Source organism: Rhinatrema bivittatum, chromosome 5, assembly GCF_901001135.1.
Source record: "Rhinatrema bivittatum chromosome 5, aRhiBiv1.1, whole genome shotgun sequence".
Taxonomy (NCBI): Eukaryota; Metazoa; Chordata; class Amphibia; order Gymnophiona; family Rhinatrematidae; genus Rhinatrema; species Rhinatrema bivittatum.
Window position 1 is genome coordinate 121183771 of NC_042619.1, and position 26335 is coordinate 121210105.

At 39.4% G+C, this 26335-nt stretch overlaps 1 protein-coding gene across 1 annotated transcript; it reads right to left on the reverse strand.

The window, feature by feature from the left end:
• On the reverse strand, positions 1–24183 carry MLNR (motilin receptor). The gene is made up of 2 exons (XM_029603172.1): positions 23412–24183; positions 1–314 (listed from the first exon to the last, which is right to left on the reverse strand). The coding sequence occupies exons 1-2, from the start codon at positions 24181–24183 to the stop codon at positions 1–3; spliced, it is 1086 nt and encodes a 361-aa protein (XP_029459032.1).
• Positions 24184–26335: the final 2152 nt, after the last annotated feature.

The following is a 26335-nucleotide window of genomic DNA, read 5'->3' on the forward strand; positions in this document are numbered from 1 at the left end:
TTAGATATTAGTTACGTAGTCATGCTGTATGCTGCCACTGGTGTCCGTGTAGCCTCCTGTGTCATCTCTGGTAACAGAGTAAGCTCTTTCCCCAGCTGGGTCAGACCTCAGAAGCTTATACGCTGCAGCTCTGTATTTTTTTGAAATGAGGTTGTAGAGGATGGGGTTGATAGCTGCACTTAAGTAGAAAAGCAGCATAGCAACTATGTTAAAGTACTGAGATAAGGAGAGTGTCTGTTCCGATGCGTATATGAATATAATCCTGCCAATATGGAAAGGCAACCAGCAGATTACAAATGCTAAAACTACCACAGCTGCAAAACAAGAAAACAAAAAGACCTTCAGAGCCTTGGAGCTACAGTAAGAGTAGTCATACATTTTTTTTATCCTGAATAGTCCTACAGTAGTAACACATGTTCTCATTCAATGCATGGAGAGGATATGCATAACTCTCCTGGTAGGAAGAGGATTTTATAATCATTTGACACCAGTTGTCTATCTAGTGTGCAAAAAAGACAAGACAATGTACAAAAAGGAAAGAATAAGAAATACATAGTCCCAAAATCCAAAACAAGTATCCACGAATCAATCCAAAAAAAAAATTAATGGGCCTTATCATCATTTTGTAGTCTCTACAATTCTTTCTTATTTATTTATTTATTTATTTAAAAATGTTTATATACCGCTTTTACAATTCAAAGAATTAATCAAAATGGTTCACAATAAACATACATAAAAATAGTATATAATAAACTAAAAACAGTTAAATTAAAATTAACTAAGACAAACCATAACAACTAAACAAAAAGCCCGCCAATAAGCAAAAATACTGTCATAGAACTAATTATATGGCTCGAAGACTATTCATGATTAGTAAACGTGAGAAAAGGGATTGTAGAGAAATTGATATTTAAGAAGGAGTCAATGAACTTTCTGAAATAAATACGTTTTTAATGATTTCTTAAATTGTTGGGTAGAGGATATGAGACGAAGCGAGTCAGGGAGTTCGTTCCAAAAAGCCCTTTTTCTAGTCAATTCGAGTCTTGCCAACTTAATAGTGAGTACATCTAGGAGGTTTTTAGAAAGTGATCTTAGTTGTCTGGCTGGTGTGTAAATGCGAAGGTTGGCACAAAGTCAAGTAGATGTTGCATTGTAAATGAGTGCATGAATGATGGTTAATACTTTATAATGGATTCTAAATTTAATCTGTAACCAATGGAATGAGAAAAGAATTGGAGTGATATGTGACCTACGAGCAACGCCTGATAGTATCTGAGCAGCAGAGTTTTGTATTAATTGTAGAGGATAGATAGATGAATCGGGTAAACCTAAGTGTAATGTGTTGCAGTAATCCAGACCCGAAAATATCAACGACTGTAATACAGTGCGAAAGTCCTGAAGAAAGAGAAATGGTCAAATTCTTTTCAATAAATGAAGTTTGAAAAAAGATTTTTTTGTAATGTTGGAAATATGATTTTGCATTGAGAGATTTGAATTAATTGTAACTCCCAGGCTATTAGTAAAAGTACCAATTGGGATAGAGATACCCTTGAAACTAAGATGGGGAGGGGGTCCTATAGATGGACTGACAATTGAAGAGAGATGTGTAAGTGTAATTTTTGATGGATTCAATTTTAGATGATTATGATCCATCCAGGAATTAATTGTAGTCAGGTATAATGAAATTAGAGAAAGAGTATCCGACCAGGAGGATTGATATGGGACTAGTAGTTGAATATCATCTGCATAGATTCTAAAATAAACATTTAGCGCTGCAAGAATATGACAAAGAGGAAGTAAGTATATATTAAAAGGTATAAGTGATAATGATGAGCCTTGCAGGACACCAGAAGAAGGTGAATAGGGATCTGAACTATGATTATTAACTTTTATTTGTTGATAACAATTTGCTAAGAAAGACTGGAACCAAGAAAGAACAGTAGACTAAATCCCTAAGGATTTTAGACCTAGAAGAAGTATGTGGTGATCCAAGGTATCGAATGCTGCTGAAATGTCTAAAGATATAAGAATATATTCAGTATAAGCATTAAATCCACGAAAGACTGTGTCAAAGCAAGAAAGTAGTAGTGACTCTGTAGAATGACCTTTCCTAAAGCCATGTTGGCCTGAATGTAAAAGCTCATTGTCAGCTAAGAAATCAGAATTGATGTAAGACCACTGATTCAATTAATTTGGCTAAAGAAGGAATTAAAGCAATAGGTCTTAAGTTGTTAAAATCTGAACTATCTTTCCAGTTATTTTTTTGAATTGGGAGAATTGCAGTGTTTTTCAAATTATCTGGAAAAATTCCTGATGACAGCGATTGATTGACCAAATCACTTAAAAGGTTGCATGTAGAGGGAGCAACAGCTTTAAACAAGGAACCTGAACAAGGATTAAAAGGTGAGTTAGTTGTTTTCTGCTTTTGAATAATTTTCAGAATTGTGGAGTCTGAAACGGGATCAAATTCTGACCATACTATTTGGTCAGACGGCTCTTAAAAAGTGGGAAAAGGCAGGTGTTGAAATTCTTTGGAAATTTTTTCAATCTTGTTTTTAAAATGAGAAGCTATATTATTACAGTCTATAAGACTATAACACGGGCCATATGAGTTATTAATTGTAGTAAGAGATTTTACAATATTAAAGAGAGTACTACGGTTCCCATGGGCATCAGCAATCTTTTTAGAGAAAAAAGTCTTTTTGGCCTTATTAATTTCCTTATTATAATGCCTCAGAGTGCAATAATAATCGTTTTTTGTCTGGATAGATTTATTTTGTCTCCAGTTGCGTTGTTTGATTCTAACAAGAGATTTAAGGGTGCGTAAAGAATGAGAATACCAAGGCGCATTGTTTTTTTCTTTTTTAAGAGTAACTTTTTTCAAAGGTGCTAATAAGTTTAAGACTGACGTGATAGTGGAATTCCAAAGGTTGATGGTGTCATTGCAGGTTGATGCAACCTGCAAGGGTAACCTAGAAGATAAAGCATCAATAAAAGAGTCCGAAGAAATATGTTTTCTTTTCCAAACTGAATAAGAATTGCCTATTCTAGTGAAAGAAGTACGCACTTGTAGCTTGAACTGAATAAGAAAATGATCCGACAAGGGTATAGGTAAAACTTCAATCTGTTTGGAAGTGGGAGAAGCAAAAGTGGAATTACAAAAGACAAGATCCAAAGTATGTCCTCACTGATGTGTCGGAACTTGAATCAATTGCTCCCAGCCAAATCCTGTCAATGCATCTAAAAATGTGGATTCAATTATGGATAGATTAGGAGCATTTACATGTAAATTGAAATCTCCTATCAGTATAGTTTTGGTCAAATCTACTGGAAGAGCTGATATAATTTCTAGAAAGTTAGATAAGTTGGTATGAAGATAGTTCAGAGGACAATAAACCAAACAAATATTGATAGTAGTAGTTGTAATTAATAAAAGTTCTAGAGCATGAGAAAGAGACAAGTGTATTTTAGCCGGTTTTAATGATGTTTTTATGATAGCTAGTAAGCCACCACCTCTACAATTGGGTCTAGGTTCTGATATTGCTATATATTCGTCTGAATTAAAATTGTTTAAAATGACTACGTCAATATCCATTAGCCATGATTCTACGATAAGAAAGAAGTCAGGTTTGGGTTTATGAATTAAGTCTGTCAAGACAGGAATCTTTTTACGTATAGATTGGGCATTGCACAATATGAAGGATAAGATAGAAAGTGCTAAAGTAGTAGGTAGCATAGAAGTGATAGTAATTAAATTAGAATTAGATGTACCTTTTGGAGCAGGTCTTAAAGGAGAATACTTTCTTAGGCTAGGGGAAAATGAATTATATTTACCTCGGCCCAGTAAAACGGGGATATCCATGATTGTAAAAGAGTTTCTAGACAAAACTTCTATTAGCAAAACCTGGGTCAGAACGAAGGGGCGAGAACAAAGGGGCAGGCACCTTCGTCGCACGACGCCACAGGCTGTCACAGCGATTTTATAGCGAGTTGCCTCTCGATGATGATGAGCTGGGGGCGTGGCCTGTTCTGTTCGGCCTCGCTATGGCCATGGGAGAAAGTGCAGGTGCATATAGTGCCAATTTCCAAAAGTCCAAACGGAAGTCGCCCCTCGATGATGATAAGCTGGGGGCGTGGCCTGTTCTGTTCGGCCTCGCTATGGCCATGGGAGAAAGTGCAGGTGCATATAGTGCCAATTTCCAAAAGTCCAAAAGGAAGTCGCCCCTCAATGACGATGAGCTGGGGGCATGGCCTGTTCTGTTCGGCCTCGCGATGGCCGAGGGAGAAAGTGCATCCATCCACCACCAGCCTAAGGCTAAAAAAATACCAAAACTTCAGTCTATCCAGAGAATAGTTGTATAAAAAACTCTATTTTTATTCATGGGTATAAAGATTTTACTATTTTGACTGTTTACTATTTTTTTTTAACATTGGAGCAGTGGTGAATAGAAAGAAAATTAACTTCCCTGAGGCAGCCCTAAAGGGCAAAGCACATGTAATGTGGAGAGGCTGTGAACTACCAGTGTTTGGAAATGCTGCCATTAAATTCTATTGATGTTGGAAGTACCAGCTTGAATCTGAAGATGCTGCCTGTGATATGTCATGGGCATGAAATATACAGCCCACAAAGTAATAAGACGACCTGTTAATTTTTTGGATTGATTTATAGATACTCATTTTGAAATTTAGGATTGTGTTTTTCATATTTTTTTCTTTTTTGCGAGTTTTTGGGATGATTGATAAATGAAAGAAAAAAAAAGCAGTTTTCTGTTTTTTTTTTTTTAAACTGGTGCCTAGATAACTGGTGTCAAATGATTATAATGTCCTCTTCCCACCAGTAAGGTGTTATGTACACTTTCTTCATGTGTTGAATGAGAATAGATGAGACACCTTTTTCATGTACGGTTTCATTCTTTTTTTAATGTTTGACAGACCACTTAATCTTGTGCTTATGATTATTATTAATAAACAATTTTGTGATATTTTTTGCATGTGGCTGTTCTTTATTAGTCTCCTTTTGTGCTTTGCAGTAACACCATGTGGTCTGATAACAGCACAAAACAATGGTTTAGCTAAAAGAAAATGTATGTTACTGTGCAGAGGTTCCTACCTTAAAAATCCTAGAACTAACAACTGTAATGGTATTAGACATTCAATTAACTTTAGAAAAGAAGCATTAAATAAAATTTAGTCTTGTATACTGGTTTAAGAAAACTGAAATATAAATGGTGAAACAGAAGCAGTACTGTGAAAGCTTTTAGAAAGCTGCCTGGTGAGATATAGCATAATTTATGTTTACAGTGGTGATCTGTTAATTACTAATCTCAATGCACAGAAAATGCCTTAAACAGATGTCTGCTTTTAATAAGTGTCTGTTTAAGAAAGAACAATTATATTGCCATATCTGGTTGTTTATGCAGCATTAAATATAATCTCTTCTCTTTATTAATAGATTTTGATGTACAAGTGAGCTGGTTGTATTCTATTCCTATTCACCTTGCAGAAGAAACCAGGTCTTAAAAGGACTGCTAGAGAAATTTGACAATAATTACTCCACTTCCAATAGCTCCCTCTGTCAAGACTCTGCTGAAAGAAAGGATATCTACAGTCCAGTGGGTTGAGAGAGCCAAGGCAACATGGTCCTGTCAAATGAATCTGACTGGTGACTAGAGAATTAGATCAAGGACAAGCACTTGCCGTGATTTCCCTGGATTTCAGCAAAGCTTTTGATATGGTGCTGCATAGGAGGTTCATGAACTAAAATGAAAAGCCTGGGAGTGGGTCTCAAGGTGGTGGAATAATTATAAATTGATTGACGGACAGACAACAGCACAAAGTAGTAAATGGAACCTACTCCGAGGAGAGAAGAATCATAATGGAGTGCCTTAAGGATCATTACTGGGGCCAGTTCTGTTCACTATCTTTGTGAGTGATATTGTTGGAAAGGTTAGAAGGAAAGGTTTGCCTTTATGTGGATGACACTAAGATCTGCAACAGAGCAGACAGACCTGAAGGAAAAGAGAGAATGAGAAGTGATCTAAGAAAACTCGAGGAGTTGCCGAAGGTTTAGCAGCTGGGATTTAATGTCAAGAAGTGCAGAGTCGTGCATGTGGTGTGTAGAAATCCAAAGCGTTGCATCTGATGGGGGATGAAAAACTGATGTGCATGGACAGGGGTGATAGTGGCTGACGATCTGAAGGCAGCGAAGCAATGTGACAAGGTGGTGGCTAAGGCCAGAGGGATGCTGGGCTGCAGATAGAGGCATAACCAGCAGGAAAAAGGAGGCAATAATGCCCTCCTACAGGTCTTTGGTGAGGCCTCACCTGGAGATCTGTGCTCAGTTCTGGAGACCGTATCTCAAAAAAACATAAGGATAGGATAGAAGTGGTCCAGAGAAAGGCAAGCAAAATGGTTGGGGTCTGCATCAAAAGCCATATGAGATGAGACTGAAGGACCTAAATATGTGTAACCTGGAGGAGAGGAGAAGCAGGGGAGATATGATACAGATTTTTAAATACCTGAAGAGTTATTAATGATGCACAGGAATCAAAACTTTTCCAATGGAAAGAAAGCTGTAGAACTAGGGATCATATGAAACTCCATGGGGGAAGACTCAGGAACAATGTCAGGAAATATTTCTTCAGGGAAAGGGCGGTGGATACATGGAATACCCTTCTGGAAGAGGCAGTGAAGATAAGAACAGTAATGGAATTCAAAAGGGCGTGGGATAAACACAGAAGATCTCTTGTGACTAAAGGATGGAGATGAAGAAAAGGGGTAACCTATGTTAACTGGGATATCCTGCACGGAGTGGTAGGGTAGTTACTACCCTAAAAAATAATAAACTTGCTGGGCAGACTGGATGGAGCACTTCAGTCTTTTTCTGCTGATATTTATTATGCACCTCCCTCATGCAGTTCTGTGCGACTCTAAATTAGACTCCGGAAAGCAGGTGAGAGCTTTTTATTTCCATTAGTGTAGAAAGCTGATTTTTATTTATTGCATTTTTTCAAACTAACTAATTTGTTGCTATTTTTCAATATGAAAATTAATAGGATATAGACCAAAACAAATAAGTTCAGCCTGAATAGCGTGGAGTTAAAAACAAACCTTGGAAGGTGTAAGCTCAGAAACAGCACACAGATACATTTTTCCACTTACCCAAAATCTTAACTGTCTGTCTGTGGCTTTTCTCCTTGTTGGCAGCATTTGGCCCCCTCATCCTTTCCTTGTTCTTCCATAAAGCTCTCCCTGTGGAGCCATAAAGGATATTTAAGATGGTCTTCCATTGCTAAATGTCACTGCACCAGAATTCAGAGTTCACCTGATAACGTTCAGGAATGGACAGTAATAGGATGTTTATTGTGTAATCAAATTAGTTCAGGAAAGAGCTACACATAAGTCACTTTTTCGCTGCATAGTGGTTGAATTGGGGAGAAAAGGGGATACTTAATTTATGACAAACAGCCATAAGGCAGGTTCATGTAAGTAAAACTGGAAGTTTATTTTAAACAGAACATGCTGAAGACAAAATACTTGTATAGTACTTGAAGTCAAAATGTGTACATAGTTGTCAATTACATTTTAAGGGGAATTGGATTCAGACGGCAACCAACACAGGCCCAATGTTTACGGTCTGGGGGTACTGATATGCAGACATAAGGCAAGCACAGGACTGCTTCTATGGCCATTATAGGGATGTGAATCGTTTTTTGATGATTTAAAATATCGTCCGATATATTTTAAATCGTCAAAAATCGTTAGAGGCGATATTTAATAGGAATTCCCCCGATTTATCGTCAAAAATCGTAAATCGGGGGGAGGGGAAGGGGAAGGGGGAGGGTGGGAAAACCGGCACACTAAAACAACCCTAAAACCCACCCTGACCCTTTAAAATAAATCCCCCACCCTCCCGAACCCCCCCAAAATGCCTTAAATTACCTGGGGTCCAGTGGGGGGGTCCCGGTGTGATCTTTTACTCTCGGGCCTCCGGTTTTACTCTCGGGCCTCCGGTGCGTTGTAGAAATGGCACCGGCGCAACCTTTGCCCTGTCATATGTCAGGGCAAAGGTTGCGCTGGCGCCATTTTGTTCTTTGTCCCCCGACGTCAGGAGCGTAGGAGATCGCTCCCGGACCCCCGCTGGACCCCCAGGGACTTTACGGCAAAACGATTCGAGTTTAGGAGGTCGTTTCCGGACCCCCGCTGGACTTTTGGCAAGTCTTGTGGGGGTCAGGAGGCCCCCCCAAGCTGGCCAAAAGTCCCTGGGGGTCCAGCGGGGGTCCGGGAGCGATCTCCTACGCTCCTGATGTCGGGGGACAAAAAAACAAAATGGCACCGGCGCTACCTTTGCCCTGCTGTCATATGACAGGGCAAAGGTAGCGCCGGCGCCATTTCTACAATGCACCGGAAGCCCGAGAGTAAAAGATCACACCGGGACCCTTCCTCTGGACCCCAGGTAATTTAAGGCATTTTGGGGGGGTTCGGGAGGGTGGGGGATTTATTTTAAAGGGTCGGGGTGGGTTTTAGGGATGTTTTAGTGTGCCGGTTTTCCCGCCCTCCCCCGATTTACGATTTACACGATATTTTAAAAAACAAAACCGCGACGATAAGATTCCCTCCCCCCCCCAGCCGAAATCGATCGTTAAGACGATCGATCACACGATTCACATCTCTAATGGCCAAGTTCAAAAGCAAAGCAAATCAGCATTGCTGGAATTTTCAGAAAGGCTCCTCACCCAGTAAAAACGTTGCTAGCATTGATTTTTTGTGTTTGACAGTTGCTTGCTGTTTTGATTGTAATTATTACTAACCTTATCATATGGACTGGGAGTAACTGCACGGACTACCCTTAAAAGAAACCTGGAGGTGACCTACTCGGCACTTGCTGGGCAGACTGGATGGATAATTTGGTCCTTTTCTGCCGTCATTACTATGTTACTATGTAGCTCTACTGGAGGCGTGTTAGTCTGTAACGTCTGTGCTTGTGAGAATATCTGTTTCAGTAGGTTTCAGAGAAGGATCTTATATATCAGTGCATAAATAGAAATTAAGACCTGGAATGTTAGAACCAGCTAATCAGTAGGCAGATTCAATGAATATTAATTAGCAGTAAAAACTTAAGGCCTGATTATAAAACCCCCTGATTATAACCCCCCCCCCCCCCGCATGTAAAAAATCGGGGGGGTTACGTGCGTGGCCGGGCCTTGCGCATGCTGTGCACATTTTAGAAGAGGCCTGGCCACGCACGTAACCCCTGTTATGCGCACAAGAGCCAGGTCTCTATGAAGGGGCAGTCCCAGGGGCGGAGCTGAAGGTCGCGTAGGTTGGGCGCGCCTGCCAGCGCGCCCAACCTACGCCAGCTCAGAATCTGGCGTAAGTTCCAAAATAAAGAAAAGAAGCAAAGGTAAACATTGGGCCTGTGTTGGTTGCCGTCTGAATCCAATTCCCCTTAAAATCGCCTGCCAGCGCGCCCAACCTCCGCCAGCTCAGAATCTGGCGTAAGTTCCAAAATAAAGAAAAGAAGCAAAGGTAGGGCCTTCAAAGAGATCGGGGAGGAAAGGGGAAGAGGGAGGGAGGATAGGTAGGGGAGGAAACTGGCAGAGGTTCGATCTCGTCGCCGTGCGTAAACTAGGAAAATCTACCCCCCTGTGCGCGCCGGCCTGGATTTTATAACATGAGCGCGCCAGCGCACGCATGTTATAAAATCACTCATCCATGTGCATGTGCTGGGTAGCGCGCGCACTTGGACGCGTGCGCATATTTTTAAAAAATCTACCTGTTACTGAATTTTGCCAATGAAGTAGCAGTTATAAAAACAAACAAAAGAAACCATTGAAACTAATATTTATGTTCTAATAGGGATTGTGTCTTTGGGTGCAAGCATTATTAGTTAATTACTCTGATTTACAATTAGATGCCCTTGCTTTTAGTTCTGGGCATCTAGACATCTAGCTATCAAATAGTAGGAATCTAATATACTGTACCTTTGCTAAACGTCTACAGCTTTATTGAGGCATAAGCTTTTGAGGGCAAGAGTTCACTTTATGAGATGCAAGGTGTGCAGGTTTTCAACATGGCATTCTCTGGGAGATGATCAAAGGACTGTGCAGCAGTTTCCTCAGGAGGTAAGTGGTGTCCTGTAAATCGTGTGGTATGTTGGTGGCATAGCAGGGCGGGGCTGGGTGCCGATCGGGACAATGCCATTAGGCACTGTCCTGGGGAAGCACACGCCAGCAGCTGGCCGGCACACGGAGCTTACTTCATCTCGTCAGATAAAGTAAGTTCCAAAACAAAAGAAAAAAAAAGTAGGAAGAGGGGTTTTAGGGGTCAGGGAGGAGAGGGGAAAAGGGAGGCAGAGTAGGTACAGGGTTCCCTCCCAGTCCGCTCCTTTATTGGCGTGTACCAGGAGGGAAATGGGCAAAGGCCCGATTGTGTTGCTGCACGGTTCTTTTAAAATACCCCCACCCCCCCTTGCATGCATGAGTTGCCAGACGCACACACACGTGCGCGATGATATAAAATCTGTCTCACGTGTGCTTGCAGATAATGGATTTTATGACATGCGCGTTTTGGCGCGTGCATTTCATAAAATCGGCGCATCCACGCGCGCGCACGCCGGGAACCATGCGCACATGGACGAGCGCACATGTCTTTTAAAACCTAACCGAGCATGTATGTTGTTTTTATGTTCGAAGGTTATGTATGGATTCTCTGTTCCCTGCTGAGAATGGTAGAACAGTGGGTTGTAAATTTTATAAAGGAAGAAATAAATAAACCAGCAGCCTCTATAACGTTTTTGCTACTAAAGACCAACATGGCTAGCTCCCTGGGAGCTCTTATTTACCATAGGCCTGATTTTAAAAATGGCTTTTAAAAATTGCTACAATAGCATGTTACATTTACACTCGTAACTCCTTTGAAAATTACCTCCTATAAGAGTTGTAAAGTAAACTGTTATTTTAACTGTCAAATGCAAATACGAGACTTTTTTTCCATGCACAGTGTTGAGGAATTATGATAATGGTATATAAGAAGGAATTCTCCTTCTAATGGACCCTAAGGGTTAGATTTTCAAACATGCATGCGCTTCCCGGCGCACACATGGATGCGCCAGCTTTCTAACATGCGCATGCATGACACGCCCCCGACAGGCCCCCTAGCAAAGCCCCGGGACTTGCGCGCTCCGCCGAGCCTACGCAAAATAGGCTCGGCACGCACAGGGCGGTTTTGAAAGTGTTACGCGCATAAGTTATGCGCATTACCCTTTTAAAATCTACCCCAAAGAGAACTACACTATAATTTGTGTCGTTCTTGTGTATAATGAAGGCGTTTGCACACCCCTATTCCTCTCCCCAGAATAATACAGCTTTTACTCTCTCCACAGATACATTTTAAACCAGTTATGAAGGATTCTTGGGAATTGTGCTTCATGAACATTTGATGGCTATATTAAGAACATATTCTGTAGTTTTAGACTAGCAAAATGAATAAGAACTAATGCTAGCTCCCCAGAATCTGCAGGCCTTTTCGAAGGATTATGATACACTGCAGGATTATATGTTCCCTATAAAAATGTAACACTTCTTTAAGAGGCCAACTCTGAGATAACACACTAAAGATATACTTACCCCAGATATTAAGAGTTTGCTTTGTGATATCATCTTCTCTGCTTGCAGCATTTGGCACCCTAATCCTGTACTTCCTTTCCCATACTACTCTGCCTGTGAAGTAAAAGAATATTTAAACAATGTGACGCTGAAAAAAATCAAGGTCTTTATGAGAATTACATTTTATTGCACAATTACTTCACAAATCGTATGTGTGCGTTATTTGTGCACCAATCCTTAGTTTCAGGAGCCAGGTGTTCTTTATTCTTGGTAGGTCTTTAAAATGTTCCTCCATGGGTGGACATGGCCCTTTTGTACACATGGAGATCAGTATTCAGTAAGCTGGTGAGCGGACAAGTTATCCGGTTACCGTTAGCAGGATAGCGTGCCCTGGATGTTCAGTGGGATACACGACCCACTGAATATCCCTGATTAAAATTACCTGGCTACCAGTAGCCGGATAATATTAAACCTAACCGGCTATCTTTTGAATATTGCCAGTTAGGTCTAAAGTTATCTGGTTATATGGCTTTGAATATGAACTTCATGGAATTTACTCTTTGAAAATGCAAATATATTTAAATATTTCTTTGACAACAAGAAGATTAATGGGGCTGCCTTGTATAACCCATTTCTATGAAAGATAATATATCTGTACTTTCCACATTACAGAAAAGCAGAATACTGAAATCAAGAACCTGAAGCTAGATACCGGTATACAATCTTTTTTTTTTTACTCTTTATTTTCTGAAATAATCCAGAACAGAAACGAATAATAGCAAAGATAAACAATCAATAGATTACATATGTGCACATACGTCATAGGAAATTAGAGTACTGTAGTCCACAACCTGGGAGAGAAGTCGATAAACATCCAAGAAAAAATAAAAAACACTTCATAGCTGAAGAAAGGACAATCAATGCTGCTGCTACTACTACTAGCCTATATCAAGTTACGAGATAGTTTGGAGAAATTACACCGCAGATAAGGAAGGAGCTACCGGAGATGAAGATACACCTGACCCCCCTAAGCATTTATCTTCAATTGTGAAGGTTCATATAAAACATATTTCACAGCAGCTAATTTCTCTACACCACTTGCAGGGAAAATTTAACCAAAAACCACCAATCTGTTGAACTCCAGTTCTTAAAAGAACCGGGAAACTATCTTATCAATCGAATTGCCTAGCAAAATGTTTTGTATAATACTTAATACAGGAAATCAATACATGTTAGATATAAAGATGATGAAGATGATAGAGTGTACCTTCATACGATGCAAACCTGTAAGGTTCTGCTATCGTGTCTGTGAGCCACAAACCGGCTTCTAATCATTAGGTACCTCTATAGGATGGTTAATTTGTGTTATAATCCACGAGTATTGCACTTATCTCATGCTCACACAGTCCATCTCGAACCGCCGACACCGGGGTGTTTCGGAGCGAAAGCTCCTTCTTCAAGGGCAGTGCTTGTGCTGGGAGAGACTGCTAAGACATTGTGGAAATCTACATAACATAAAAAACATACCATAGCATTCATCCTTAAATTATTGACTGTTTATGTCACTTAATGCGGTCACTATGAAGCTGGAAGGATACATACTTGCAATCGCGGCAGTTTCTGTGTTGTGGACTCGACGTTAGTAATGCGATCAGTAATGCTCCGCTATAAAATGCATATAAGAAAGACACTTTTTGACGCTGTATTATTGTTGGAGACAATGCTGCCTTGTAAATGGTAGAACGGATAAAGCCGGCATATCTCAACATACGATACTTACTATATTTTTTTGACGGCTGTCTCTGAGCGGCTCCTTTTACTAACGCGGAAAGCCGCTCTGATGCCGCCATATTTAAAGGGGATTCCTCCGAATCAAAATCATGACGTTTGGGGCGGTGCTTCTGACGTCAGAGCTGCGGTTACATTATTGTTGTGGCTGAATCAAATCATTGTGAGCCACTCTATTTTATCATTGAGCCCATCTGGTTCCAAGTTATTGAGGCGATGTATCCATTCATTTTCTTTTCTGTTGAGGATATTAACACGATCCCCGCCTCTCCACGAAGCGCGGACGTGCTCCAGTACAGACCATTTCAAATCTCCAAATGTATGTCCCATGTCTATGCAGTGCTGTACCACGGGTGCTTTAATGTCCTGATTATTAATACGGCATTTGTGCTCCGTGAGCCAGGTCTTTATTTTTCTTTTTGTTCTGCCTATATAAACCTTGGGACAAGGACATTGTAATGTATAGACAACATGATCGGTGTTACAATTAACATCATTATTTAATTTGACCACTTGTCCTGTAATGGGATGATTCCAAGTTGTGCCCAGGTGTGCTTGTGGGCAGAAAATGCACTTGCCACAGGTGGTTTGTCCTGTGGTGACTGGATTGACTGGTTCTGAGAGTGCTGCCCTGATGACATGCTGTCGTATGTTGCGGCCTCTTGAATATGAAAAAATGGGCGCATGATTGAACTCTGGGTAAGGACTTAGAACATGCCAGTATTTCATAAGCACTTTTCTTATTTGTGTAGTCAATTGTGTGTGCGGAAGAACACAGATTAAATCTGAAATGTCTGGTTTATTCTTGTATTGCAAGAGTGTTTCCCTGTCAGAGTAAATGGCCCTCTTATAAGCATGTTTGATCACCTGTTTAGGGTAACCTCTTACTGCAAACCGTGTTGTCAAGGCCTGGGCTTGTTTGTGAAACTCTTCTTGTTCTGAGCATAGTCTTCGTATCCTGAAGAACTGTCCTACTGGTAAACCTTCCTTAAATCTTCTAGGGTGATGACTATCAAAGCGGAGTAGATTATTTCTGTCTGTCGGTTTTCTATATAAAGTAGTCTGCAATGTTGATCCATTCTTGATGATTTTAATATCCAGGTATGATATGGTGTTGCTATGATAAGTAATCGTAAATTTTAAATTGGGATGTGCTTGATTCAACCAGTGGTGGAACTGGAGCAAGTTTGCTTCTGTTTCTGTCCACACGAAAAAGATGTCGTCTATATATCTAGTCCATAATGTTACATGGCTGAAGTAACTGGATGGATAGACTGTGGCTTCTTCAAATTGTGCCACAAAAAGATTTGCCAGATCTGGGGCCACCGGAGACCCCATAGCCACCCCATGTATCTGCAAAAAATGCTTCTGTTCAAATGCAAAAAAATTATGACAGAGTATAATTTCTGATAATTTGTACAGAAATTGTGTTGGTATTCTGTGTGGTCGTGTTCTTCTTATTAGGACTTCCTTAATAAGAGATAAAGCTTCTAACTGAGGTATGTTGGTATATAACGCCTCTATGTCCAAGGTGACTAGAAAACTGCATTTTATAGCGGAGCATTACTGATCGCATTACTAACGTCGAGTCCACAACACAGAAACTGCCGCGATTGCAAGTATGTATCCTTCCAGCTTCATAGTGACCGCATTAAGTGACATAAACAGTCAATAATTTAAGGATGAATGCTATGGTATGTTTTTTATGTTATGTAGATTTCCACAATGTCTTAGCAGTCTCTCCCAGCACAAGCACTGCCCTTGAAGAAGGAGCTTTCGCTCCGAAACACCCCGGTGTCGGCGGTTCGAGATGGACTGTGTGAGCATGAGATAAGTGCAATACTCGTGGATTATAACACAAATTAACCATCCTATAGAGGTACCTAATGATTAGAAGCCGGTTTGTGGCTCACAGACACGATAGCAGAACCTTACAGGTTTGCATCGTATGAAGGTACACTCTATCATCTTCATCATCTTTATATCTAACATGTATTGATTTCCTGTATTAAGTATCATGTTGTAGATATTGGGTCCTATATTTTTGTATAATACTTAGACATGTATTGTAGAGGCTGCTTTGTATAATCATAAAATTGAGGTGGCATGGTATTTTCTCATACTTACAGTTTTCAGAACTATGTTGATATATTTACAAATTAAATACAATATATATGTTTTTTGCTGAACATAACTAATAAAATCTAAACAATTTCTACATTTAGAGGCTAACGTACTAAGGTGCAAAGGTTTTTGCATACAGAGGACAATGCGTGTAAATATGCGCAAATCCCCAAAACACACAGGGGCGGATTTTCAGAGCCCTGCTCGCGTAAATCCGTCCAAAACCGGGCGGATTTACGCGAGCAGGGCCCTGCGCACCGGGAAGCCTATTTTATATAGGCCTCCCGGCGCGCGCAGAGCCCCGGGACTCGCGTAAGTCCCGGGGTTCTCCGAGGGGGGCATGTCGGGGGCGTGTCGGGGGGCGGGCCCGGTCGTCGCGGCGTTTCGGGGGCGTGTCGGCAGCGTTTTGGGGGCGGGTACGGGGCGTGGCTACGGCCCGGGGCGGTCCGGGGGCGTGGCCGCGCCCTCCGTACCCGCCCCCAGGTTGCGGCCCGGCGCGCAGGAGGCCCGCTGGCGCGCGGGGATTTACGCCTCCCTCCAGGAGGCGTAAATCCCCCGACAAAGGTAAGGGGGGGGGTTTAGACAGGGCCGGGCGGGTGGGTTAGGTAGGGGAAGGGAGGGGAAGGTGAGGGGAGGGCAAAGGAAAGTTCCCTCCGAGGCCGCTCCGATTTCGGAGTGGCCTTGGAGGGAACAGGGGTAGGCTGCGCGGCTTGGCGCGCGCCGGCTATACAAAATCCATAGCCTTGCGCGCGCCGATCCAGGTTTTTAGCAGATACGCGCGGCTCCGCGCGTATCTACTAAAATCCAGCGTACTTTTGTTTGCGCCTGGAGCGCAAACAAAAGTAGGCTATTCGCGCGCCTTTTAAAATCCGCCCCTTAGGGTCTGCTTGTGAAACCATTCACAAAATGGCCTCTTCACACACAGAAAACTTACATGCAAAAGGCCTGATTTTCAAAGGCATTTACATGCTTAAAAATGGGTTTTACATGGCTAAATGCTCTTTACCCATGTAAATGGGCTTTTGAAAAATTGCTACAATATAAAGTATGCCATTAAATTGTTCATAGGATTTACGCATGTAAGTGCACTTTACATGTGTAAATGACTTTTGAAAATTGGTATGACAGTATGTTATATTTATGCGTGTAACTCCTTTGAAAATTCACCTGATAGTCCTCTACTTGTGTAAGTTTACAAACATTTTGAGTTATTGAGCTGCTGCAATAGAATATCATGCAATGTAGCTCATTAACTCAGAATTCAGCAAAAACCAGCACAGAAAGACATCTTCGCACACCAGTTTTTGCAATCAAGATGTTGCTGTGTATGTTTTTTGCAATGTCCTCCATAAAAAATTGCTGCATAGCTTTTCTGCCTGGCTCATTTGCATATGAGTCCAGTTTTTGCAAAAAAGATAACTACACCTCAGTGATTACTGGGCTCATCTGCATACAAGTTGCTGATCCCACTGAAGTGGTGACTCACTGGTATAATACCCTATAGCAAACAGTGGATCAGCTTGCCCCCCTAAAACTCATTAAACCGTGAAGAACTAATATTTGTACCATGATTTAAAAATGCAAAAATGGAACTAAGGAAAGTAGAAAAAATATGGAGAAAATCTAATGCTACTCCCTATAAATTATTATACCTGGATTGCTTTAAAAAAAATGTAGCTAAGGTGTCGCAGATTCTGGTCTATCTTCAATAGGAATAGAAGACATTGTATCTGTTATAAACTTCAATAGTTGCAATGGAAAAAAGAAAATGTAATTAACCCCTTTATAGGCAATACAACCCTTGCATGTCCTTTGCTATGGCTCTTTGAATATTTTGTATTGTTTTGCCTTCACTTACTTGTTGGATCCATAATTATTGTGGACTTGATCCAATGGCCATCGATAGTATAGGATATATATTGGATAATTGTATCTTAATAACTTTAACAAATTTATTCAAATGGTCACTGTAAATTTCCTAGTTAATAAGTATTTGCTTGTTGCGATGTATTTTGCAATAAAAAAAAAAAATGTTGCTATCACTGATAAAGTGAAAAAAAGATTTATATTATAAAAAGATACAAGTTGCTGGCAGTTTGACAAACCATTGTTTTAAATAGTAAAGCATCTTACTTAAGATCGTAATTTATCAGGAAATGGAAAGAGTAAAGTAGGTAATATTAGCTATGACGTGTTTGCCTGAGCATTTGATGAAAATATTTCCAAAATTTGTGCTTCCTTTAAGGAGTATTCACAAATATTTTGGTTAATTCATAAACCAAAATGGTGCAGATAAAGCAGAATTTTAATGTCTCCTGCTTGTATGAACCATGTCATGTCTCATTTCTGAAAGCTTTATGCATTGAGATAGCTCCCTAATACTTCTTTAACGAAAGGCATTTTTCCAGACCAATTAAAATTAGCCACAGTAACAACACAGATACCAAAAAATGTCATCAGATTTAGACAACCCCCTAAACTCCAGTATCATCTTTGCTGACCCTTGCAAAAATAATTGAAAGGGCAGTATTAATATAACTGCAGCGATTTTCACATGATAATGAGATTTTGGACACAAATCATAATACCGAACTACTCCTTATGTCCATGTTAGATTTCTTCGGACAAGGTTTTGAGATGTCCAGGGCTCATATATTTGTGCTCCTAGACATTCTTGTCTGCTTGTGCTATGATAAATCATTAGCCATTACTACAATGTCTGAGACACATAGGCATCACCGAAAAGGTGTTAGACTTTACATCTTTTTTAAATAACAGAAAGTATCAGATATGTCTACAAAATCATTTTTCAGGTTGGATGATATTACTTTAGGGGTACCACAAGACTAAGCCTTATTGTTTAACATTTATCTGCATCCAATCTGTAGCCTACTCGCAAATTTGGGAATGGGTTACAGACTGTACACAGATGACATTCAATTTTTTCTGCCAGTGGCTACATCGATTGACAATACATTAGACCAAGTGAAAAACTGTCTGAAGTCCATCTGTGAATGGATGCATGAGAACAAACTGGCAATAAGCATCAGAAAAACCTAATTATTTTTTTATACAAGTATTCTTTTCGAACATAGTAATAGCCCTTGGTCAATATTCAGCTTACAAACTAGTGATCAGGGTGATTTTAATCTACCTATTTCATTGGAGCTTGACACTATTCCAGTGTGCACAAAGAGCTCACCAAACCTACTGAAGGGGTACATTTCATGATGAAAGATCTACAATTGTTGGATGCATGGTGTACACTGCATCCATCGGAGAGGGATTTCTTGTTTTATTTGCAGACTCATAACTTGTACTCTAGAATCTATTATTTTTTTAATTTCATCTACCCTGTTTCCCAAAGTTCGCTCTTCTTCTATTACTTTTACAAACTCAAATCATGGCCCTATAATTTAGAGTTGGCTGTTGGCTCCTCAAAGGCCCTATCCTTTTCATGGTGTTTACAACCTGCCTTATTTTATAATAATCAATTTAAAAACTATCTGAGACAGAAATGGAATGAATATGTTGAACTAAGTGCATCAGAGGAATTGACTAGTGAAACCCTTTGGAGTGCTGGGAAAGTAGTACTTCAGGGACAGATTATTGCCTATGTAGCACATAAAAATAAGATGAGAGATAAGGAGATATTTCAACTAGGTGAGGAATTAAAACTCCTCAAACTTCAGCATATTTCTACAATGAGGCCAGAGGTTTATACAACGAACACACAAATGCATTAGGAAGTCCCTGAACCTCCTTTTATCTCAAAGGGAAATGCAGCATGTCATGGACTATAGGAGTCTTCTAGCCAGGCAGGGAAATAAAGCCAGTAAACTTCTAGCACGCATGGTTAAAAGCATTAAACCCAACCATTTTATTACATTTCTTCTGATGGGAAGGGCATTCAACACTCAACTACAGAAAGCATTATGGACATTATGTTAATTATTGCAACGTATACTCCAAGAAGTCGAATAATGAACTTTTGAGAGGGAAATTTTTTAATGATCCGTTCTTGCCCAAGATTTCCCCACTACATGAGCAGCTATTGCAGAAACCTATTACTGCAACTGAAATATGTGCTATTATTCAGCAGTTACCCTTAGCAAAAGCACCAGGGATGGATGAGTTTGGTGCTGAATTCTATAGAATATTGCATAATGAAATTGCTGATCTTCTATTATAAATGTATAATGGGTGTTTGCATGCAGGGGGCTTTCCTTCGGATATGAATATGGCTCAGATAATAGTGTCCCCAAAAACTGGTAAAGGTTTAATGGTTCCTGGCTCATATAGGCCAATATCCCTAATAAATATGAATTTAAAACTATTGGCTTCTCTGTTAGCAAGACGTCTTAATGTCGTACTGCCATCTCTTGTGGCGGACGAACAGACAGGTTTTGTCTAAGGTAGGGATGGGGTTACCAATGTTCACAAAATGAGTGAAGATTGAGGGAAAAATGCAATCCTCATGATCTTATTTTCAGTTTTCATGCCGAAAAAGCAATTGACAATGTTCAATGGGCCTACATGTTTTGGACATTGCAACAATATGGAATTCCTGATTCTTTTATTCAGTGGATCAGATGACTATACACACTAACTGCAGTTAAATTAATGATGTGACCTCCAAGCCGTTTTGTTCTTAATGGGGGTACCTATCAAGGATGCCCTTATCCCCGTCACTGTATATACTTTCCATTGAACCTTTTGTTCAAAACATACGAATGGATTGTGGAATTCAGGGTTTCACTTTAGGCAGTTGTGAATATAAAATATGCTTGTTTGAGGATGATATGCTCTTATTCCTCCGAGAATCCTTGGTCTCACTTAAAAATACTTTAACTTTCATTAAACTGTTTGGCTTATTTGCAGGGCTAAAAATTAATAGTTCTAAATTGGAAGCCCTGCCTATATTGAATGTTACCAGGCATAACTGGGCTGGAGAATGTCCCTTGGCATGGTCAAAGGGGTAGTTGAAATATCTGGGGGGGCATGGATACCCAGAAATCTTGCTAAATTATATGAACTATGCTGGAATCCATAGATGAACCATTACAGTTGTGGAAAGCGTTGTCCATTTCACTGTGTATAGGTATGTCTTGTTCAAAATTGGCTCCATTATCAAAATTATTATTTAAAATGCAGATGCTTCCCATTTGGTTGAAATCTAAAGATGCTGCTCATTTGCAATCATCTCTCACGCAGTTTATATGGAGGGATAAAGTAGCAAAAATAAGCTACAAAACAGTTATGTGCTCCAAAAAATATGGGGGCTCGCGCCTCCCCCTTTTCCAAGTGCCCTGTCAACTATGATTTCATTGGGAATGGTGCAAGCAACGTTTCAAATATGAAGTGCCCAATTTGATGACTGATATTGTGTACCCCTTGGGGGAGGGGTCATTAATATGTCACATACATCTGATAAGACTCTAGCAATGCAGATTAAAAGGCATGTTCTGATTAGACCAGTGACACTGGTGTGGAGATTTATGTGCAGATGCAAAGATGACCATCCTTACGCCGCTGAATTAATTGAACTCATAGGAAACCCTAAATTTATTCCAGGACATGAAAACCCAATATTCAAAACATGGAAACAGTTAGGAATAATTAACTTGGGAAATTTTGATTCCACATCTCAAGATACCATTATGTTATTTGAGCAGTAGTGAAAATACTTGAATTTACAAAGAGACAGTTCTTTAGGCACTTGCAAATCAGACATTATCTCAGTACAATTCAGCCTCAAGTGACTAAGCCAATTCCACAAAATTCATTTATAGAGATAATTAAAAAATTGACTATGCAGTATAATCCATTGTCATTTTTTAAATCAGTTTGCTTTATGTCCTTTATTGTTTTCATTTGGGGAATCAGTGCTGTCTCTCAAAGAAAAATCATACATGAAAGACCACCATTTTGCGGTGTATTTTTGATGATGGGCTCAGTACAATGGCTAAATGGCACCTCCAAGCATGTGATTAAATATATTCAAATTTTGTTGTTATTAGCTAAAGCTACTATATTATCTTGTTGCAGTCAACACAAGAGTCCTTCTGCTTTTGAGTGGTATCAGAAAATAGCTGTTTGGATACCCTTCTCACAACAGGAGGATCCATGCAGACTCCAGGAAATTATGGATAAAGACTTTTTCTGTTTACCTGCTGGTCTTCAAATTGCATTAACCTGGGGAGGCTATTCCACACAATCCTCGAATTGAGGTTAAAAGTCCCTGTTAAGGATATGTAGATTATTTATGTATCTTAGCAATATGATATAGTGAGTGTGTTTGTGTGGATGAATGGGTTTGATTGGCATGTCGGGTTGCGTGTTAATTATGTGTGTTGTGTTTTTGATCCGTTTTCTGGGCTCCGGTTATGGATTTTTTAAAATGTTTTCTTCTGGTTTATAAATAAAAAATACATATAGGGATGAAATGCTTGGGACTGATGAATAGAAAACTGTAGCATCAAGAAAACATAGGTTTTTTGGCTTTGTTTTCTTCTTCTTTAATTTATATGGGTCTACTTAACCGTTGAAAGGCTATGTCGGTCTTTTTTGTATTGTATTGCATGCTAATCCCCTGTATATGCCCTATATGAATAAATAAAGAATTTAAAAAAGAAAAAAAGAAAATTATAATTTTGAATAGGTTTTCTTCAGATGATTTTCCTAAATTTATACAATTTAAAGATTGGCAAATTGAAATTTCCTCAGTAATTAGAAATCTCGGAATTATGCTCGAATCAAACTTATCTTTGAAAGAACAGATAAAACAGGTGGCCAGTAGTGCATTTATTAAACTTAAGCTTTAAAAGGACTAAAACCGCTTTTGTCAACTACAGACTTCCATACAGTAATTCAATCGCTAATTACCTCTAATACTGATAATTGTAATGCTTTGTATATTGGAGAACCAGCATACATGTTATGTTGCTTGTAGGCACTCTAGAATGCAACGACAGGATTGATAACTGGCACAACGATGAATGTTCACATCATACCAATGCTATGCACGTTGCACTGGGTGCCAATAAGATGGAGGATTCAGTTTAAAATTGTAACCATGATGCATCGTAAGCTCAGCCTTAAAATTATACAGACCAGTACATAATTTAAGATCAGCTAGGAAGACTGCTGGAGGTCCCTACCATATGCTAAGTTTGTCTCGAAGAAACTCAAGAAAGAACTTTTTATGTAGTTGGTCCACAATTGTGGAATAATTTACCTGAAGAGGTCCAGAAATTTGGATGTTATGTGACCTTTAGAATGCAGATGAAAGTTTTCCATTTTAAACAAGCTTTCAGCATTGATACATGATGGAATATTTTACTTCCAAGCTTATTTCTAATTGTTGGAACTGCCATGATTGTCTTTCATGCTTTTGTTTGACAAGTTGTATTTTAATTTCTGGTTAATTTTTTAGTTAACATTTTATTTATGGAGATATATTGATTATGAATGTTCTTCTTGCTACCCAATAAGAACTGTGGATTGTACGGGCTACAAATGGAGTAAATAAATAAAATAAATCCTGGAAGAAATGTTACGTGCATAAAATTGCAGCTACTATGTGAAAATTGTGCACCTTAGTACATCGGTCTCCTTGAGATTCTATTAGTTTTTTTTTTTATGGCCAAATGATAATTACATTAGGGATGATTAAATCTGTTGGAATAAACACACAAGAAGCAGAGCAAATAAAAGACAAATATCAAAAGAACACTTAGTCATTATAGAGAATGCTGTCATTTCTATCTTCATCCTCCCTGCTTACACATAGCTGATTTGGGTATCTATACCCTACATTGAAAGACATAGCATAAACCGAATAGAATAAAAATAGTTAAAAACCACACATTGCAGTAAAAATATTGTACTTACCCCATATCTTAACTGCTTGCTTGTGATTTCTGCCTTCTATGTCTGCAGCATCAAACTCTCTTATTCTGTCCTTGCTTTTCCATAAAGTTCTCCCTATGAAGCCATAAAGAATGTTCAGGCAGAACATGGGAACAAAGAAATAGATGGTGGTCATCCAGACTAAAATTTTGAGAAGACCAGATTCTCTGGCATATTGAGTGGTATTGCATTCCCAGCTCGTTTCAGACGGTTCAGTGAAGTTTCCTGCCTCCATGCCAGCCAGGAAAAAAAAGGGTCCAGCAGACAGCGAGGCAAAAACCCACAGAAAAAATATTATAGCCTTCACTCTTCTCTTAGTGATGAATACTTTAGCTTTGAGGGGGAAACAGATAGCCAAGTATCTTTCAATGCTCAAAGCTGTTATGTGCAGGATTGTAGAATAAGTACATCCTTCACCAATAAAATAGAAAAATTTGCACATAAATTCCCCAAATATCCAAGGTTTTGCTTTCCAAAGGCGGTAGAGATCAAAGGGGAGACAAAAAAGAATAATCATGTCTGATACTGCCATACTAGACAAATAGAAGTTGGTAGTAGTCCTCATGTCCTTATACTTTCTGATAATCAGGATGGTGATAATGTTCCCAGTGACACCAACCATCCACAATATAATATAGACGATGCTCATAGGGATCAGAGCAGTGAGTGGGAAATAGGAACACAGAGTCTTCGTACAGAAAAAGACATCTGAGTTGTTGTCACTATTGCTGCTGTTACTAGATCTGGTCTTCATTGTGTGACACAGAATAAATGCAACCTGAAGATTAAGAGCAACTCCAATAGATTAAGAGAATTAAACAAACGAAAGGTTTCAAGGATACAACTCCGATTCAGAAGAATACACATCTATTTTTCATCAAGCTACCAATGAAAACCAGGGCTACAGAGTGCTGCAGATTTTTCACATTACATGCTACATGCCTTTCTTTGACATTAAGGGGCATGAACTACTTTTCTTTAACAACTTATTAGTTGCTTTTCACCTATGTAGTATTCCAGATGTTGATCTGGTACTTCTGTCACCACCACTTACCTGCAAACCTGCAGCTTTCTTTTTTTAGTGCGAAGTTCTTGTTTGTAGAACAGAGTTGAGATGGAGTCAGAAGCAAGTGGACTTTCCAGATTCAATCTCTAGTTTTCAGGAAAGCGTTCTGTGAGCCTCTCTGTTCACCTCCTCCCTTAGAAAGAAATGCTGTAAAGGCAGCAACTCAGTTGTTCTCTCTCCTCCTCCCCTTTCTTCATCCTCTTATTTGCTTCCCAGCTCTATCTGCCTGGCTCTGATTTTACCTGATCAAAATCCCAAGAGACAGTGGTTTGTATCAAAAGTGTGATTGCTGTAGAACGACACAGAGACCACACCTCCACTACAGACACAGCTGATGAAAACAACTAGAGACAATCTACACGAGAAATACTTTGCAAGTTCCAAAGATCCAAAACAAGTGGCTGGCAATCAGGCAGGGACCAGCACGGTACAAAGCACCTAAGATTTCACACACAAAGGGATACTTCTTCAGGCATTAAGATAAGAATCACTGGCGTGCACAATCCTTATACGGTACTCGTTCAAAACAAGTTATTCACAATAAATAATAATTCAAAAACATTAAACACATACCCTAGTGCCAGCATTTGTTCCAAACGTTTTGATAAACATATAAATATAATTGTATAATTTTTTTTGTTTCTACGATTTTCTCCTGTTCCTTTGATTATAACTCAGTTGGAACTAACATCCACTAGACCAGGGGTGGCCTACTCCGGTCCTCAAGAGCCATAATAGGCCTGGATTTCAGGATATCTACCATGAATATGCATGAAATAGATGTGTATTTAATTCTTTTATTTATTTATAATTTTTTGTATACCGAATTTTTCATGCGAATATATCAAACCGGTTTACAGTAGGTAACAAATATTTATTTAATAATATTTGCATTTCCAAAAGGAAAAGGAAGTAAATACATGGTTTCATAATATAATTAAGACTAAAATACTAATTAGCATAGTAAACTAATTGTTAATAAAGTTTAAGTTATTAGAGGCAGGATAGTGAGTGCAGAGATAATAAATTTAAAGTATACATTACCTTGATATATGTCCAGTATTCATAAAACATTAATTTAATAGTTCTTGGAAGGCTTGTTTGAAAAGTCAGGTTTTGATGCCCTTTTTAAATAATTTGATGTCAGGTTCCAATGGAGGCAGTGCATGTAAATCTATCTCATGTATATTCATGGTGGATATCCTGAAACCCTGGCTTGATGGGGCTCTTGAGGACAGGTGTTGGCCACTCTTGCACTAGACTATAATGCTATTGGTCTTTATTAACAACAGTCCTAATAAATAATCACTAATGGTACAGACCTAGTGGCTCAACAGTGGTTTTGTACGCTGGAGATCTGGGTTTGAGTCCCATATCAACTCTTCTGCCCCCTGGGTCAGCCAGGGCTGGGGATGATGCAGGGATGAAGTCCCAGTCATTACTCAAACGCAGCATCTAGTGGCTGAATTTGGGGCTCATGATTACAGGTTTCTGGAAGGAACCCTAGTGCTGTCACCAGCTGAGGACTGTGGCTGCAAATACAGGCTTAAGACTTGAGAGAGGATATAAAATAGGGGAAATATTCTACTTTGGTTTGATACATAAACAAATTCCAATGTGGAATCCAACATCCACTCTCCTTTCCCCCATGTCCCTCACCCAACCTTCCAAAGTACTACCAGTGTCTTATAGTGTTCAAACTGCTGCTCTGTGCAGGTTACTCCAATGCCTTATATCAGTCTATCCACCTTCTCTATCCCCCAATGTTTTAAATCTGATATATTATCACACAATGTCTCAGAAATAATTTTCAGCGGAATGTTTAAATTATCTCTTTTTA